This window comes from Anomaloglossus baeobatrachus, chromosome 9, assembly GCF_048569485.1.
Source record: "Anomaloglossus baeobatrachus isolate aAnoBae1 chromosome 9, aAnoBae1.hap1, whole genome shotgun sequence".
Classification (NCBI taxonomy): Eukaryota; Metazoa; Chordata; class Amphibia; order Anura; family Aromobatidae; genus Anomaloglossus; species Anomaloglossus baeobatrachus.
In genome coordinates this window covers 223,268,300-223,288,355 of record NC_134361.1, presented here as the reverse complement: position 1 = coordinate 223,288,355, position 20,056 = coordinate 223,268,300, and the positions used below count along the sequence as shown (strand labels likewise).

The window sequence follows — 20,056 nt, the reverse complement described above, 5'->3', positions numbered from 1 at the left end:
CGTTCAGTCCCTACTGTCTTCTCCCTATCACTTTACGCTCTACGTTCAGTCTCTACTGTCTTCTCCCTATCATTTCACACTCTACGTTCAGTCCCTACTGTCTTCTCCCTATCACTTTATGCTCTACATTCAGTCCCTACTGTCTTCTCTCTATTATTTCACACTCTACGTTCAGTCCCTACTGTCTTCTCTCTATTATTTCACGCTCTACGTTCAGTCCCTACTGTCTTCTCCCTATCACTTTACGCTCTACGTTCAGTCTCTACTGTCTTCTCCCTATCATTTCACGCTCTACGTTCAGTCCCTACTGTCTTCTCCCTATCACTTTACGCTCTTCGTTCAGTCCCTACTGTCTTCTCCCTGTCACATTACACTCTACGTTCAGTCTCTAGTCTCTCTATCACAACATGCTCTACGTTCAATCCTACTGTTCATCCCTATCACATTCTGCTCAATCATTGGGGGTTTTTTTAGTGGATTTTCCATATTAACCTGAACAGGAGAAAAAAAACAAAAAAAACCCAAAACACATTATTACACCCAAAACAATCCAGAGCAAGTATTGTGCTTCTAGCTTAAAAAACAGGAACAACACAAAAACAGCCTGCACGTGTGCTCATCTGTATCCTTCCCCAACTTCCGTCATTGCCCATATATAATTTTTTATTTAGCGTCCTAGTGGAAAAAGATCTGCTCAGTCTAGTGGAGCCATGAAGGCTTCTGAAGCAGCTCCATGTCCGAGGATGACCACCACGCCAATTTTGGATTTCGCGCCCTAGTGGAAAAAGATCTGCCCTGTCTAGTGGAGCCATGAAGTCTTCTGAAGCAGCTCCATGTCCGAGAATGACCACCTGGCCAATTTTGGATTTAGCGTCCTAGTGGAAAAAGATCTGCTCAGTCTAGTGAAGCCATTAACGCTTCTGAAGCAGCCCCATGTCCGAGGATGGCCACTAGGCCAATTTTGAATTTAGCGTCCTAGTGGAAAAAGATCTGCTCAGTCTAGTGGAGCCATGAAGGCTTCTGAAGCAGCTCCATGTCCGAGGATGACTACCACGCCGATTTTGGATTTAGCGTCCTAGTGGAAAAAGATCTGCTCAGTCTAGTGGAGCCATGAAGGCTTCTGAAGTCACGCCATGTCCAAGGATGCCCACCAGGTCGTCTACACGGAGTATGGGGAATGCTACACACTCACATGCATGCAGACAAACCAGGTCCAAAGTTAGAGCATTTACCGGTGGGTGTTAAATAAATCCATTCCCTGCACCTGCTGGAAGGCAGACAGCTGCAGACACCACGGCATTTAATGTCTGGCAGCTTTCCCGACATTGCAAAACATAAAAAGGTGGGATCTGTAGCAATTTCCTTCCTCCTCCAAGTTAGAAGTCACCATGGCCAAGAGCAGACATGTACACACATACCCATGCAAGACTATGGCCCCGGCGCTGGCAGTGCCATGCTGCAGCATGCCCACCTCTTATCTCCTCAATGTCTCTTGTCCTCACACTTCAAATGTCCACAAACTGCTCTGGTTTCCCATCAAAATGCATTGTCCTACCTGGTCCAGGCCTACCAGAAGCTCCACACACGTTCCAGACACACTGTGGGTGCAGCCAGACTTGGGGCATGCTCAGTGCACACAGATTCTCAGCCATTGCACGGCGATCAACAGTAACAAAACAAAAAAAAAAAAAAAAGAAAGAAAAAGGAGGAAGTGTCATTGCAATGAATATCAGCTAATCCACCAGCTGTAAACGTCAACCTACAGAGCGGTGGCCTGGCAATCACACCGCCACGTGCTGCTCCCTGGAAGCCTCATCAATGATTTCCAGGCCGTTCCTACTAAATCCAAGAGTTTCTTGCAGCCGGGAGCCACATTCCAGCGAGCACTACAATCCCACACAATGCCGAGCCGCCCGCCCCGTGCACACACGTCCATTGTGTCAGACCTCCCAAACAAAGGCCAACATTTCACAAAAAAAAAAACCTCTAGGTTCTTCAATTCGTACAATCCCCATGAGCAGATTTTGCAACCTGTGACTCTCCAGCTCGCTCTGGCCACTTCTAGCATGCTGAGCGTTGTAGTTCCATGCCAGGCTGCGCAACCTGCAGATGCCATCTCCCGAGTTGTAAACTAGGTTTTGTTAATGGCACGATTTTTTTTGGCAGCCGCAGACACGACTGTTTCCTTGACAACAATAGTTAAAACCTTAGAAATCTTCCGCAGGTTTTTTTTTTCCTATTTGATATTAAATATCTAGAAGGAAACAGGAGCGTTAATAGCGAGGAGAGGTGATCCCCGAGGGGCGACTACTATGGACACAAGGTCCCCTGGGTATTGAAGAGGGCATGAGAAGTACCCTCAGAACTAGCGATGAGCGGCACTACCATGCTCAGGTGCTCAGTACTGGTAACTAGTGATGAGCGGGCACTACCATGCTCAGGTGCTCAGTACTGGTAACTAGTGATGAGCGGGCACTACCATGCTCGGGTGCTCAGTACTGGTAACTAGTGATGAGCGGGCACTACCATTCTCGGGTGCTCAGTACTGGTAACTAGTGATGAGCGGGCACTACCATGCTCGGGTGCTCAGTACTGGTAACTAGTGATGAGCGGGCACTACCATGCTCGAGTGCTCAGTACTGGTAACTAGTGATGAGCGGGCACTACCATGCTCAGGTGCTCAGTACTGGTAACTAGTGATGAGCGGGCACTACCATGCTCAGGTGCTCAGTACTGGTAACTAGTGATGAGCGGGCACTACCATTCTCGGGTGCTCAGTACTGGTAACTAGTGATGAGCGGGCACTACCATGCTCAGGTGCTCAGTACTGGTAACTAGTGATGAGCGGGCACTACCATGCTCGGGTGCTCAGTACTGGTAACTAGTGATGAGCGGGCACTACCATGCTCGGGTGCTCAGTACTGGTAACTAGTGATGAGCGGGCACTACCATGCTCGAGTGCTCAGTACTGGTAACTAGTGATGAGCGGGCACTACCATGCTCGGGTGCTCAGTACTGGTAACTAGTGATGAGCGGGCACTACCATGCTCGGGTGCTCAGTACTGGTAACTAGTGATGAGCGGGCACTACCATGCTCGGGTGCTCAGTACTGGTAACTAGTGATGAGCGGGCACTACCATGCTCGGGTGCTCAGTACTGGTAACTAGTGATGAGCGGGCACTACCATGCTCGGGTGCTCAGTACTGGTAACTAGTGATGAGCGGGCACTGCCATGCTCGGGTGCTCAGTACTGGTAACTAGTGATGAATGGGCACTACCATGCTCGGGTGCTCAGTACTGGTAACTAGTGATGAGCGGGCACTACCATGCTCGGGTGCTCAGTACTGGTAACTAGTGATGAATGGGCACTACCATGCTCGGGTGCTCAGTACTGGTAACTAGTGATGAGTGGGCACTACCATGCTCAGGTGCTCAGTACTGGTAACTAGTGATGAGTGGGCACTACCATGCTCGGGTGCTCAGTACTGGTAACTAGTGATGAGTGGGCACTACCATGCTCGGGTGCTCAGTACTGGTAACTAGTGATGAGCGGGCACTACCATGCTCGGGTGCTCAGTACTGGTAACTAGTGATGAGCGGGCACTACCATGCTCGGGTGCTCAGTACTGGTAACTAGTGATGAGCGGGCACTGCCATGCTCGGGTGCTCAGTACTGGTAACTAGTGATGAATGGGCACTACCATGCTCGGGTGCTCAGTACTGGTAACTAGTGATGAGCGGGCACTACCATGCTCGGGTGCTCAGTACTGGTAACTAGTGATGAATGGGCACTACCATGCTCGGGTGCTCAGTACTGGTAACTAGTGATGAGTGGGCACTACCATGCTCAGGTGCTCAGTACTGGTAACTAGTGATGAGTGGGCACTACCATGCTCGGGTGCTCAGTACTCGTAACTACTGATGAGCGGGCACTACCATGCTCGGGTGCTCAGTACTTGTAACTAGTGATGAGCGGGCACTACCATGCTCAGTACTGGTAACTAGTGATGAGCGGGCACTACCATGCTCAGTACTGGTAACTAGTGATGAGCGGGCACTACCATGCTCGGGTGCTCTGTACTGGTAACTAGTGATGAGCGGGCACTACCATGCTCGGGTGCTCTGTACTGGTAACTAGTGATGAGCGAGCACTACCGTGCTCGGGTGCTCGTTACTAGTTACGAGCATGGTAGTGCCCACTCATCACTAGTTACCAGTACTGAGCACCCGAGCATGGTAGTGGCCGCTCATCACTAGTTACCAGTACTGAGCACCCGAGCATGGTAGTGCCCGCTCATCACTAGTTACCAGTACTGAACACCCGAGCATGGTAGTGCCCGCTTATCACTAGTTACCAGTACTGAGCACCCGAGCATGGTAGTGCCCGCTCATCACTAGTTACCAATACAGAGCACCTGAGTATGGTAGTGCCCGCTCATCACTAGTTACCAGTACTGAGCACCCGAGCATGGTAGTGCCCGCTCATCACTAGTTACCAGTACTGAACACCCGAGCATGGTAGTGCCCGCTCATCACTAGTTACCAGTACTGAGCACCCGAGCATGGTAGTGCCCGCTCATCACTAGTTACCAGTACTGAGCACCCGAGCATGGTAGTGCCCGCTCATCACTAGTTACCAGTACTGAGCACCTGAGCATGGTAGTGCTCGCTCATCACTAGTTACCAGTACTGAGCACCGGAGCATGGTAGTGCCCGCTCATCACTGCTCAGCACTGAAGAGTTGGACTTGCAGGACCGGGTGATTAATCTGAGGCCACTGGACTGGAGCCGTTAGATCTGGCTCTTAGCAGAAGGCATCCGCTGCTCTTATTTTGACTAGCCGGCCTGTCATCACACCGCGACAAGGATGTCGATCCAGGCTGGATAATCAAAAGACAAGCAGTGGATGCAGTCAGATAAAAGGCAGTTTTTGGGGCTCCCGTCCAGAGACCCCTGATACTTATGTGGCTGATGGACCAGTTGTGTGAATCAATTTGCACCAAGCCTGGTTACCTGTCATCACTCGCTCCCACATCGGAGGGTAGCGGTGTTGATGACATCGCACCTTCCCATACCCGCCAGCATGCCCACGTGATTGGCATATATACTCTAAGAAGCGAGAGACATTACTTTTCCACAAGTACCAAAAAAGAGAAAACCGCGCTCCCTCTCTCCTACAAAGGTGGGATGAAGCGAGAGCAAACACTAAGGCTATGCTCACACTGGGCGTTTTTGCAGCGTTTTTTACCTACGTATTTGCCTTCGTTTTATGCAAATCCATGCTAATAAAACGCTGCGTTTTACAGTCCCAGCTGTGACCGGGAATCACCTGAGTGAAGTGACCGCTGATCGTGCGGCTCATTCATTCTCTGGAGCTCACAGCGGGCAGTCATGTTCTATGGCCGCTCGCTGTGATCTCCAGATGTAGCAGAGCTGAATCGCCGTGGGACCTCATGTGGATTACATCGGACCTGCAGGGTGGGGGGAGGTTAATAAAGTGGTGAAAGAGGGGTTTTTTTGTATTTTATTTCAAATAAAGGATTTTTTTTGGTATTTGGTGATGGAGGTGTCTCATAGACGCCTGCCATTACCAATCTAGGGCTTAGTAGCAGGTATGAGCTGCGATTAACCCCTTATTACCCCGATTGCCACTGCACCAGGGTAATTCAGGAAGAGCCGGGTAAAGTGCTGGGATTGTTGCATCTATAGGATGCGACAATCCTGGGCGGTTGCAGGCTGATAATTTTAGGCTGTGTCTCTCCAGCCTGAGAATACCAGCCCTCAGCTATGGGCTTTATATTGGCTAGGTATCAATATTGGGGGGACCGCACGCTGTTTTTTTTTACTTATTAATTTAAATAATTAAAAAAACAGCACGGGGTCCCATTTAGTTTGATACATGGCCAAGATAAAGCACACAGCTGAGGGCTGCAGCCTGTGGCTTTAGGCTTTATCTGTGCTGGGTATCAAAATATGGGGGGACCCTACATCATTTTGTTTTCTTTATTTTTTACTGTACGACAGACCCGCAGACTCTAGTTGGGGGGAAGCAATGAATATGCATGAGGCTAATAAGCAACAGCAGAGGGCCGCGGGAGCAGGTACAGTTGAGCTTAGAATGTATGGGCTCCTTCCAGGTTAGTGGGCGTGAACGGCTTGGTTAGGCTAGTTTCACACATCCGACTTTTCGCCGGATTCGGCAGACTCCAGTACGGTGTATACAGTACAATGGCAACGCGGCAACTTCTGGGTCACATGCTCCGGTCACATGACAGCATGTGACCAGAGCTTGTTGCGCTTCCATTGTACTGTATACACTGTACTGGAGTGCGCCGAATGCGGCAAACCGGCGAAAAGCCGGATGTGTGAAACTAGCCTTAGTGAGCTTGGAGAGGTTTTCTCCCTTCCACTACAATCATCCTTCACCCCCCTGCACCCCATGCGATAGGGGCCTGTTGAATGACGTCATACCTGGAAGGAGCCCATACACTCTAGTATCTACCGGAGACTGGTAAGTATAGCGCACTAGCTTTACTTTTTTTTTTTTTTTTACTACCCAAGTCCCGAATCCAGGTCAATCTCGGCCGGCCCAGCACTCGGGTACTCTTGAACCCTTGCCGTTCTTGACATTCCATAAAAAAACGCTGTAAAAACGCCACAAAAAACGCACCAAAACCTGCAGATGACTCCCAGAAGACGTCCTGCCACAGGGTCAGGTTTTGGTCAGGAAAAAAACGCTGCAAAAACGTCCTGTGTGAACATAGCCTATCCCTTTCTGCCCTGCCATGACGTAAAGGGGTATTCCCATCTCCAAGATCCTATCCCAATATGTATTAGGTATAATAATAATAATAATAATAATAGCAAATATAGTGGAACCTTGGTTAACGAGAACAATGCGTTCTGGGACTGTGCTTGTTAACCAAGTTACTCGTCTAGCAAAGCAAGACTTCCCATAGGAAATCATTGCAATGCAGACAATTCGTTCCACAGCTTGTTAAATGTCCCATCCTGGTCCCCTATTGTGCCATTCCACACACGTACAAACACGCACACACAAACACACACAAACACACACAAACAAACACACACAAACACAAACACAAACAAACACAAACAAACACACACAAACACACACACACAAACACACACACACAAACACACACACACAAACACACACACACAAACACACAAACAAACACACACAAACAAACACACACAAACAAACACACACAAACAAACACACACACACACAAACACACACAAACACACACAAACACAAACACACACAAACACAAACACACACAAACACACACAAACACACACAAACACACACAAACACACACAAACACACACACACACAAACACACACACACACACAAACACACAAACACACAAACACACACAAACACACACAAACACACACAAACACACACAAACACACACAAACACACACAAACACACACAAACACACACAAACACACACAAACACACACAAACACACACAAACACACACAAACACACACAAACACACACAAACACACACAAACACACACAAACACACACAAACACACACAAACACACACAAACACACACAAACACACACAAACACACACAAACACACACAAACACACACAAACACACACACACACACACACACATATTATGCTCACCTTACCTTCCGTTCCATCGCCGACCTCATGGATCTTGCAGTTCGCCAGTACAAGATGTAAACCGGGTAACCATTGCGAACGATGACCCGGAGCTTCCGCTGCCAGAGCACTGACGTCAAAGGCAGGAGCCGCTTGCATCTGATTGGCCAGCGCGCTGCCTTTGAGTAGCGGCTGACAGCGGAAGTTCCTCCCTCGTCTCGATGGTTACCGATACACATCCTGTAGCGGCGAATTACAAGATCCAGGTGGTCAGTGATGGAACAGAAGGGGAGGTGAGCATAATATGTATGTGTGCGTGTTTGTGCGGACTGTAAAAGCGGGTCAGAGCGCGGTGGATTTACGGAACCGGAAGTGTGTGCGGTATTTTGCTCGTACGGCAAAGCTTGCTTGTAAAGTGAGTTACTAATTTAAGGCAAGATATGCTCGTTAAGTGGAATACTCACTAACTGAGAGTTACTCGTTAACCGAGGTTCCACTCTACCTCCAATTAAAAATGTAGTGTGGTTGTCCTGATTCACTATGTCTCTTACCTCATGTGCAGGGCATTAGGTATCCATGGTTTGACCACTAGCAACTATGACTTTATCCGACACCCTAAATACACTAGCCACCACAGGACAGAAGATTGTACACCAGTTTCGGCCAACCAAAACTACGGAAAAATTGTTCTCCCGAATCGGATTTCTTTGGTTATTGTCAGGCACTGTTGTTAAAAAGTCGTTTTTGCAGAGCAGAAGACCGGCCCCCGATAAAACGGGAACCATCGGGATTTATGGTCTGTAATGGAAAGCCCTGTAGGGGGTGAAGCTTCTCCTTGAGGAGATCGCCAAGGTGCTGTATGGAGACTTATGTAATATTGCAATTGCACAAAGTTTCTCGCAAAGTAAAGATTGCTTGGCTGAGGGTGAGGACTTTGATAGAATTGGGGGGGGGGGGGGGGAGGGGGTATAATCTCCTACTTTGCACTTTCAAAAGGAAAAATTGTCTACAAAGTTTTGGAGAAGATTCATTTTTTACTTGATATTCTCTTTTTCATGGGTTAATATTGACTTTTATGATTGCTACAGACCTCGTTCTGTTCCTCATAGAAGAAGTTACTTGACCAAGATGACAACCTTAAAGACCAAACAAAGGACAAGCAACTAATGAACAATCAACTTAAGACTCCTCCTGAAGAGGCCGGTAGTCCCCAGCATGGGTGAAAAGGACGGATACTTTTTGTAAACCTTTTACCTGGTAATGATGTTACTAAAATGTCCATGAGGCGACTGATCTAATCGTTCCTGGGGGTCAATGTGCAGATTACAAGATCACTGGAAAAATGTGTCTAATGAAGGTGGAACAATCTGATTGCTACGGGCAAAAGAAGTTATTTTAGGATTCTTAGTCTACGGTCTTAAAAAGTTTGGCAAAACTTTCAGCCCCCTTCCCCTAAGCTCGTCCGACCTGACAACAACTAACACAATAGTTCACAGTATCTTACAATTATCTTCTCCAGGCCAAAGGACAAAGCCGACGACTCCTCCACGTCACTGAGCAGAAGAAAACCCCCGAGACTTCCAGACAAGCCTGGCAAAGGGCAGGACGCCAAACAAAGAGGAGTTAAAAGGAAATAGGTTCATCCCAAGAATTTTAACCATTGGAGGATTGTTAAACACGAGATGCCTCCAGCACGAGCTGAGAAATACACGCACAGTCAAGAGATCAGGCTCAATGTCATCAACTCACCCTGGAGACCACAAGGATCCCAGCAAGTCCTGGGGTGGAGATCTTCTAGGCTGTGAGGCCCACGGTTTGATTTTTATTTCTAGTAATGCAAATGAAGAATGACTGTGGGGATGGGTGGAAACTTTCCACAGTCCCAAAAGGAGGAAAAACACTTGGAGGGGGAAGAATGGAAGGAAGGTGCTATGTGAGTGGGCAAAAGTGTACCCTGAGCCGCGATGGGCTGACGTACCTCCACCACGGGCCACTGTGCCATCAGATTGTCCTCCAGCAGCTGCTGAGGCCTACCCTGGTGTCTCCATGAGCTTTCAGCACTAGGAGTAGCTGGGGAGCATGCTCAGTGAGAAAGCCTTCCCTCCAGCAGGAAATCAGCTCATGGCTGGTCGGCTGCAATGTGGAGAGTCCTTGTGCTCAGCGAGGGCCACCAAGGCTGCACACAACTGAATATATGGCATTGGGGGCTGCAACATTTCTATAATAATAATAATAAAGTTTATTTATATAGCGCCAACATATTCCGCAGCACTGTACAATCTGGTGGGGGTTGTATAGACCAATACAAAACAAAATAGTACCTAATTCAATGGCTACAGAAGGAATGAGGACCCTGCTCGAAAGCTCAAAATCTATGGGGAAGAAGGGGACACAAGAGGTGGCGCACACTCGTAGATCTGCTCGGCCATCGTTATGCTAGTTTATTGGTTACCTATAAAGATGAATGATCTGGTCATTAGACAGTCACCTTTTGGGTGCCCTTACAAGCTATTGGTTGTATGTAGGATGTGAGGAGGACAGACATAGGAGAGAGAAGGTTACGAGTAGCATTTAGAAGGTGGGACGGGGGAGAGTTAGGTTAGTAAGTTATTATGATAAGCTTGTCTGAAGAGATGTGTTTTTAATGTACGCTTAAAAACTTGGGGGCTGGATGTTAGTCGCATTCTTTGGGGTAGTGCATTCCAGAAAACTGGCGCGGCACGAGAAAAGTCTTGGAGACGGAGGTGTGAGGTTCGTATTATGGAGGATGTTAGTCTAAGATCATTTGCGGAACGAAGGGGGCGGGTAGGATGATAGACACAGATGAGGGATGAGATATATGGTGGTGCAGAGCTGTGGAGAGCTTTGTGGGTGAGGGATAGGAGTTTGTATTGTATTCTGTAGCTGATAGGTCGCCAGTGTAGTGACTGGCACAAGGTGGAGGCATCGGTGAAGCAGCTGGACAGGAATATGACCCTGGCTGCTGCATTCAAGATGGATTGGAGAGGGGAGAGTTTGGTCCGAGGGAGCCCAATCAATAAAGAGTTGCAGTAATCCAGGCGGGAATGAATAAGGCGGCTTTCACACTACGTTTTTTTTTAACATCCGTCCTTAACGTTTTTTTAACGCAAAAACGGATCCAGTGCAAATGCGTTTTCATTTCAATCCATTGCAATGGACTCGCGTCAACATGCGTTCACCTGTGTTTGCATGCGTTATAGTGAGGATCCAGCGAATTGCAGGTTTTTTTTAACATTTTTCAAAAACGCTACTTGTAGCGTTTTTGAGCTGCGTCCAAATACTGCAAATTGCTGGATCCTGACTATACTGCATGCAAACGCATGTGAACACTGGCATGCTGATAGACAGGATCCTGCCTGCTCTACTGAGCATGCCCAGAAACCAGCCTCGCGTGATCAGTCTCTCTTTCCCCTCCCCCTCCCTCTCTCTCCCCCTCCTCCTCCCTCTCTCTCCCCCTCCCCCTCCCCCTCCGTCTCCCCTCCCCCGGTCTCCCTCCCCCTCCGTCTCTCTCCCCCTCCGTCTCCCTCCCCCTCCGTCTCTCTCCCCCTCCGTCTCTCTCCCCTCCGTCTCTCTCCCCTCCGTCTCTCTCCCCCTCCGTCTCTCTCCCCTCCGTCTCTCTCCCCCTCCGTCTCTCTCCCCCTCCGTCTCTCTCCCCCTCCGTCTCTCTCCCCCTCCGTCTCTCTCCCCCTCCGTCTCTCCTCGCCCCTCCGTCTCTCTCTCTCTCCCCCTCCGTCTCTCTCCCCTCTCTCCCCTCCGTCTCTCTCTCCCCCTCCGTCTCTCTCTCCCCCTCCGTCTCTCTCCCCCTCCGTCTCTCTCCTCCCCCTCCGTCTCTCTCTTCCCCCCTCCGTCTCTCTCCCCCTCCGTCTCTCACTCCCCCTCCCCCTCCGTCTCTCTCCCCCTCCCCCTCCGTCTCTCTCCCCCTCCCCCTCCGTCTCTCTCCCCCTCCCCCTCCGTCTCTCTCCCCCTCCCCCTCCGTCTCTCTCCCCCCTCCCCCTCCGTCTCTCTCCCCCTCCCCCTCCCGTCTCCTCCCCCTCCCCCTCCGTCTCTCTCCCCTCCCCCTCCGTCTCTCTCCCCCTCCCCCTCCGTCTCTCTCCCCCTCCCCTCCGTCTCTCTCCCCCCCCCTCCGTCTCTCTCCCCCTCCGTCTCTCTCCCCCTCCCCCTCCGTCTCTCTCCCCCTCCCCCTCCGTCTCTCTCCCCTCCCCTCCGTCTCTCTCCCCCTCCGTCTCTCTCCCCCTCCGGTCTCTCTCCCCCTCCCCCTCCGTCTCTCTCCCCCTCCCCCTCCGTCTCTCTCCCCCTCCCTCTCCGTCTCTCCCCCTCCCCCTCCGTCTCTCTCCCCCTCCCTCTCCGTCTCTCTCCCCCTCCCTCTCCGTCTCTCTCCCCCTCCCTCTCCGTCTCTCTCCCCCTCCTCTCCGTCTCTCTCCCCCTCCCTCTCCGTCTCTCTCCCCCTCCCTCTCCGTCTCTCTCCCCCGCCGCCTGAGAGCTGTGGACACTCGTAACCAAGGTAAATATCGGGTAACCAAGCAAAGCGCTTCTCTTAGTTACCCGATGTTTACGTTGGTTACGTGTGCAGGCAGCCCGGCTCCTAGGCAGCTGCGGATGCTCGTAAGCAAGGTAAATATCAGGTATCCAAGCAAGTTACCCGATGTTTACCTTGGTTACGAGCCTCCGCAGCTGTCAGATGCCGGCTCCCAGTCTATCACGTTCAGTTTCACTTACTCCCGATCACGACTCCAATGCCCGCCCATAAACTTAAAGTGACAGGATCCTGCAAAATAACACATGCGTTTGCATGCGTTTTTTTGCTGTAAAAGCAGGATCCGCTTTTACAGCAAAAAAACGTTCATGACGCATGTTAAAAAAAACGTAGTGTGAAAGCCGCCTAAGAGCGACAGTAAGGGGTTTTTTTTTTGAAGTTTCGAAAGTAAGAAATGGCCGGATTCTACAATGTAACGCAACATGAGCAGCATTGAGCAAATGAGTCTTTGCTCGGAACCTTCCTTTTAGATAAAAAAAAACAACCCACAATGGTTGTCATGAGCTCCAACAACTGTGGCAAAACAACATCTCCAAACAAGCCCTGGCCTGCCGGAAGTTACTGTATTGCAACCCCCGAAAAGCCAAAGGGCATCAGAGCCGTATTAACCGGGCAACAAGCAACTAAACTATCCCGCTCCGACCCTTAGCAGAATCTGTCGCTAGGTCAAAATTGCCCATGAAAACTAAAGGTGCCGAGTGATTCTATGAACGAGCGGATTATAACCACACAATACAACGAGAGGTTAAAAAAAGTCGTGTGCAAAGCAAAGCGCTCCTGTGAATAGGTCTCAAAATATAAAATTAGAAAATATATAACGTTAATCTTTTATATGTTAGATTTTTCTTTAATATGATTTTTAGGATTTACTTTCCATAGTTTTAGAATATTTTTAGCTTTTTTTTAACTCTTTCAATTTATTTTATGTCCTTTTTTTTTTTTTTTTTTTTTTTTTTACTTTAGAGCCATGTTATATCTACAGCTCTGGCAAAAAAAAAGAGGCAACGGCAAAATTGTCAGTTTTTCTGATTTTTCTATTTATATTTTTGAGTAAAATGTGTATTGTTCTTTTATTCTATAAACTACCGACGACGTCTCTGAATTTCCAAGCAATAATTGTAATTATTTTCTAAAGATGAGAAATGGTCAAAATAACTAAAAAAAATGCATTAATTGAGACCTCAAATAATGCAAAGAAAACAAGTTCATGATCATGTAGTTCAGAAATCAATATTTTGTGGAATAACCATGATTGTTATTCCCAGCTTTCATGCGTCTTCGCCGCTTTCCTCCAATCTGTCACACTGCTTTTGGGTGACCTTATGCCCCTCCTGGTGCAATAATGTAAGCAGTTCTTTGATGACTTGTGACAATCCATCTTCCTCTTGATTACATTCCAGAGGTTTTCAATGGGTTAACTAGTGATGAGCGGGCACTACCATGCTCGGGTGCTCAGTACTGGTAACTAGTGATGAGCGGGCACTACCATGCTCGGGTGCTCGGTACTGGTAACTAGTGATGAGCGGGCACTACCATGCTCGGGTGCTCAGTACTCGTAACTAGTGATGAGCGGGCACTACCATGCTCGGGTGCTCAGTACTGGTAACTAGTGATGAGCGGGCACTACCATGCTCGGGTGCTCAGTACTCGTAACTAGTGATGAGCGGGCACTACCATGCTCGGGTGCTCAGTACTGGTAACTAGTGATGAGGGGGCACTACCATGCTCGGGTGCTCAGTACTGGTAACTAGTGATGAGGGGACACTACCATGCTCGGGTGCTCAGTACTGGTAACTAGTGATGAGCAGGCACTACCATGCTCGGGTGCTCAGTACTGGTAACTAGTGATGAGCGGGCACTACCATGCTCGGGTGCTCAGTACTGGTAACTAGTGATGAGTGGGCACTACCATGCTCGGGTGCTCAGTGCTGGTAACTAGTGATGAGCGGGCACTACCATGCTCGGGTGCTCAGTGCTGGTAACTAGTGATGAGCGGGCACTACCATGCTCGGGTGCTCAGTACTCGTAACTAGTGATGAGCGGGCACTACCATGCTCGGGTGCTCAGTACTGGTAACTAGTGATGAGCGGGCACTACCATGCTCGGGTGCTCAGTACTCGTAACTAGTGATGAGCGGGCACTACCATGCTCGGGTGCTCAGTACTGGTAACTAGTGATGAGGGGGCACTACCATGCTCGGGTGCTCAGTACTGGTAACTAGTGATGAGGGGACACTACCATGCTCGGGTGCTCAGTACTGGTAACTAGTGATGAGCAGGCACTACCATGCTCGGGTGCTCAGTACTGGTAACTAGTGATGAGCGGGCACTACCATGCTCAGGTGCTCAGTACTGGTAACTAGTGATGAGTGGGCACTACCATGCTCGGGTGCTCAGTGCTGGTAACTAGTGATGAGCGGGCACTACCATGCTCGGGTGCTCAGTGCTGGTAACTAGTGATGAGCGGGCACTACCATGCTCGAGTGCTCAGTACTGGTAACTAGTGATGAGCGGGCACTACCATGCTCGGGTGCTCAGTACTGGTAACTAGTGATGAGCGAGCACTACCATGCTCGGGTGCTCAGTACTGGTAACTAGTGATGAGCGGGCACTACCATGCTCGGGTGCTCAGTGCTGGTAACTAGTGATGAGCAAGCACTACCATGCTCGGGTGCTCAGTACTGGTAACTAGTGATGAGCGGGCACTACCATGCTCGGGTGCTCAGTACTGGTAACTAGTGATGAGCGGGCACTACCATGCTCGGGTGCTCAGTACTGGTAACTAGTGATGAGTGGGCACTACCATGCTCGGGTGCTCAGTACTGGTAACTAGTGATGAGCGGTCACTACCATGCTCGGATGCTCAGTACTGGTAACTAGTGATTAGTGGGCACTACCATGCTCAGGTGCTCAGTACTAGTAACTAGTGATGAGCGGGCACTACCATGCTCGGGTGCTCAGCACTGGTAACTAGTGATGAGCGGTCACTACCATGCTCGGATGCTCAGTACTGGTAACTAGTGATGAGTGGGCACTACCATGCTCGGATGCTCAGTACTGGTAACTAGTGATGAACGGGCACTACCATGCTCGGATGCTCAGTACTGGTAACTAGTGATGAGCGGGCACTACCATGCTCGGATGCTCAGTACTGGTAACTAGTGATGAGCGGGCACTACCATGCTCGGATGCTCAGTACTGGTAACTAGTGATGAGCGGGCACTACCATGCTCGGATGCTCAGTACTGGTAACTAGTGATGATGGGCACTACCATGCTCGGGTGCTCAGTACTGGTAACTAGTGATGAGTGGGCACTACCATGCTCGGGTGCTCAGTAATGGTAACTAGTGATGTGTGGACACTACCATGCTCAGGTGCTCAGTACTGGTAACTAGTGATGAGTGAGCACTACCATGCTCGGGTGCTCAGTACTGGTAACTAGTGATGAGCGGGCACTACCATGCTCAGGTGCTCAGTACTGGTAACTAGTGATGAGCGGGCACTACCATGCTCGGGTGCTCAGTACTGGTAACTAGTGATGAGCGGGCACTACCATGCTCGGATGCTCAGTACTGGTAACTAGTGATGAGCGGGCACTACCATGCTCGGGTGCTCAGTACTGGTAACTAGTGATGAGCGGGCACTACCATGCTCGGGTGCTCAGTACTGGTAACTAGTGATGAGCGGGCACTACCATGCTCGGGTGCTCAGTACTGGTAACTAGTGATGAGCGGGCACTACCATGCTCGGATGCTCAGTACTCGTAACTACTGATGAGCGGTCACTATCTGTACTCATAACTATTAATGAGCAGGCAGTACTATGCGCTCATAATGAGCAGTTAATGCTCGGATCGGCGCCACTCGAGTACAATGGAAGTCAACGGGGGACTTCAGCATTTTTTTGCAAATCTTCAGGGAAAATGCTCAACTTCCCCCATTCACTTCCATTATACTTGAGAAATCGGGTGGCACCCATCCAAGCATCCAACTTTGAGCACCCAAGAGTAGTAGTGCTCGCTGACCGCTAATAAATTATATATATAATAAAATATTATAATAAAATAACTAAATATAATAAATTATAATATATAAATATAAAGTATATAAATGCAAAAAAATACATTATATTTCTATATTATATTTTATATTATTTCATATCACTAATATATATATATATATATATATATATATATATATATATATATATATATATATATATATATATATATATACACACATATACATAAGAGAGACAGATACAGCAGTAAAGAAAGAATAAGTAAATTGAAAAGGTAAAAAGGAGATTTTGAAAACAAAAAAAATAAAAAAAAAAAAAAATACTCAAACCACAAAGTAAATCTTAAAAATTATATTAAAATAGATAAAATCTAATATTAAAGATTGAAAGAATAAATTGGAAAGGTGAAATTAATAAAAAAATAAAATAAAAATTCTAAACATATTAAAACATAATAAATATCAAATTAGGAAAAAAAAAATATAAAAGCTAAATAAAAATCTAAAGATTAGGGTTAAAAAATATAAAAATAAATAATGAAAATAAAAATTATTAAATTTTCTCTTGATTATTTATTCAGAAAAATTATACTATAATCTAAAATTAAAGATTTAAAGAATAAATTGGAAAGGTGAATCTAAAAAAAAATAAATAAAAATAATTCTAAAAATATTAAAATATAATAAAAATCAAATTAGGAAAAAAAAACAAATAGCTAAATAAAAATGTGAAGATTAGGGTTGAAAAAAAATAAATAATGAAAATAAAAATTATTAATCTTCTCTTGATGATTTATTCAGACAGTCTTAAAGGGCCAACACAAAAATACAAATCCATGTTTTTACAAGGTGATGATCCCCTATAGATTTCCAATTGAGACGTTTTCACCTATGATGATAGAAGAACTAAAATGTATAGGTGGAACCGGTGTACAAAGCGACATGAAATTTGGGGGCCATCCAGTTTCAATCAAGTCAACAAATGTGACAGTCCGCAAAGGGCGACAGACACGATAGGTGATCTGAGGTCATTACCAGGGGGTCGCCTTTTACTATATACTGCTAATATCGGGCCGGGGACGAGGAGGAGGCTTGGATGGTCGTCGTGTTGAGGATTACATTGTGCAACACAATGAAGACAATAAACTAGGCCAAGTCAGGATTACACAAGGTGGGTGCTACATGAAAACTTTCCAAGTCAAAAGGTAGGAAAGGGGGGGAGAAGACGGATCTGCATGCAGCCACCCAAACCCAGCAGGACGAGCCTCTCACTAAGAGAAGAAACATTAGCCAACACTTGAAATATGTAAATTGTCTCCCAACAGCCTGGAGGAAACAAAGAGAGAGTGACAAGTCAGCAGCTCCAGCCCTGATCAGTGCGGGATAAGGTGGAGCAGGAGGCGAGCTGAGCCCCGGTGGGCTGACGTACCTCCACCACGGGCCACTGTGCCATCAGATTGTCCTCCAGCAGCTGCTGAGGCCTACCCTGGTGTCTCCAGGAGCTTTCAGCACTAGGAGTAGCTGGGGAGCATGCTCAGTGAGAAAGCCTTCCCTCCAGCAGGAAATCAGCTCATGGCTGGTCGGCTGTACTGTGTCAATAGAGAAAGATTCCCCCGAGCTCAGCAAGGGCCTCCACCAAAGTCCAAGTCAAGGTGCCGGGCTCCTTAATGGAGGCCAGGCCGAGCCTTCACACTAATCGTCCCTGAAAAGCAACCTATGATCATTGGAAGGTCACTAATGTCGGCTTTAATGATACATTGTAACTCATAGAATCTGTACATTTCAGACTATGTGGAGGCTCCGGCTCTTGTGGAAACACAGCTGTAGAATTAGATGGCAAGCTCTGGGGTCTACGCTTAGGGTTGGAGGTCATCTACTGGAATTTATCCAACATCCATCATCTCTAGGGGGAAGATATATTGTTCCTATACGGCCCCTCCGCTTCCAAAACGTCCTGGATACAGTCCAATCTGCATAGAAATCAGTCCGTCATGACCTGACACCCCAGATTTCCTGACAACCACAGATCCATCGACTGAAGGTCATCAGGAGGTTTCTGCACAGTATCAATTACCAAAAGGTTTACGCAGCGATAGCAGTGATGTTAAAGGGGTATTCCATCTCCGAAATCCTATCCCAATATGTAATAGGTGTAATAATAATATTAGCAAATACCTTCAATTAGAAATGTAGTATAGTTCTCCCGATTAGCTGTGTCTCTGACCTCATGTGCAGGGCATTGCAGCAGCTTAGGTATCCATGGTTACGACCGCTAGCAACAGTCACTATATGAGTGGTCGGAACCATGAATACCTAAGCTACTGCAATGATCTCCTGATATAGCCATGTTTGTTACCTCATGTGCAGGGCATTGCAGCAGCTTAGGTATCCATGGTTACGACCGCTAGCAACAGTCACTATATGAGTGGTCGGAACCATGGATACCTATCTTACTGCAATGAACTCCTGATATAGCCATGTTTGTTACCTCATGTGCAGGGCATTGTAGCAGCTTGGGTAACTATGGTTATCACCACTAGCAACTAGCTCATTATATAAGTGGTCGTAAACATAGATGCCTAAGCTGCTGCAATGCCCTGCACATGAGGTAAGAGACATGGCTATATCAGGAGAACTATACTACATTTCTGATTGGAAGTATTTGCTAATATTGGGCTAGGATCTTGGCGATGGGAATAATCCTTTAAGCAAAGTCCAGATGGATAATCCGCGGCGTACTCGTCCTGTGTGAACACGCGCTAAGACGGAGGGCATTTACCAAGACCGGTGTTTCATACGAGGGAGGTAGATAAGAGGACAATGTGGCAAATTTATTAAAGAGTTAGTCCCCTACTTTTACGTGGATGGCGTATCCTTAGGATAGGTCATCAATGTCTGATCAGCCGGGGTCTGACACCCGGCACCCCCACCGATCAGCTGTTCTCGGACCTGGTGACAGCAGCAGACAGTTGCAAATGCTCCGTTGCGGAGCTGCACCGTCGTCTGATAGCGGCTGCGGCCGGTTATTGCACATCTGCCTCCCATTCTAATCAATAGGATGCGGATGTGCAGTACCTGGCCACTATCAGAAGGCATTTCCAGCTGTCTCCTGCCGCCGCCGGGACCGAGAACAGCTTATTGGTGGGGGGGTGCGGTGTCGGACCCCGGCCAATCAGACATTGCTGACCCATCTAAGGATAAGCCATCAATGTCAAAGTAGTGGCCAACCCCTTTAAGATGAGCACAACTCTAAAGAACTAAAGAATAGAAAGTTATTGATAGGAGACAACTTACTGATCGCTGTGGGGGGACACGGACCCCCCAGTCTGGAATGGAGAGGAGGTGTGAACGGCGCAGCCCTTCCTCCAGTTACTGCTTATGGGACTGTTGAGGCTTGGATATTTCCATCATCCAGTAGATGAGTGAAGCGTATCTGATAAATGCGCAGCTCTGCGAAGACTCCTGGGGGTCCCAGCATGTGAACCCCCCCACCGTTTCATAAACAGGGGATGACTATACCCCTTTAGTATATCTGGATGCTTTATAATATTAGTCATCCCCCCCTTATTTCATTATGGAACAGGACCCTCACCCCCCTGTAACTTTTGTGATATCTTTATTGCCTATACATGTCCCTGCTTAATTGTACAGTGTTGCGGAATATGTCGGCGCCATAGAAATAAAACAATATCATCAATTATGGTAAACCTGTCCGTGGATGGAAGCACAAAACTAAAAAAGTCGCAGATATGACTTGTGAAAGATTTTCAACTTTTTTTTTTTTGCAAGAAAAAAAACTTCAGCACATCTGATTGTAAATTCCAAATTCC

General features: G+C 47.8%; 1 protein-coding gene across 4 annotated transcripts in view; it reads right to left on the bottom strand.

Moving 5' to 3' along the window:
• Positions 1 to 20,056, bottom strand: part of EHMT1 (euchromatic histone lysine methyltransferase 1) — a 166,973-nt gene that overhangs the window by 124,971 nt on the left and 21,946 nt on the right. For 2 of the 4 annotated variants that reach the window (XM_075324625.1, XM_075324627.1), the window contains exon 1: positions 9,631 to 9,718. The exons of 1 other annotated variant lie outside the window; for it this stretch is intronic. In XM_075324625.1, the coding sequence (XP_075180740.1) occupies positions 9,631 to 9,654 (24 nt within the window). In that variant the 5' untranslated portion in view covers positions 9,655 to 9,718. Of the gene's footprint in view, positions 1 to 1,555; positions 1,630 to 9,630; positions 9,719 to 20,056 lie in introns of those variants that run through there. One more of the 4 variants, XM_075324629.1, reaches the window with a different exon arrangement.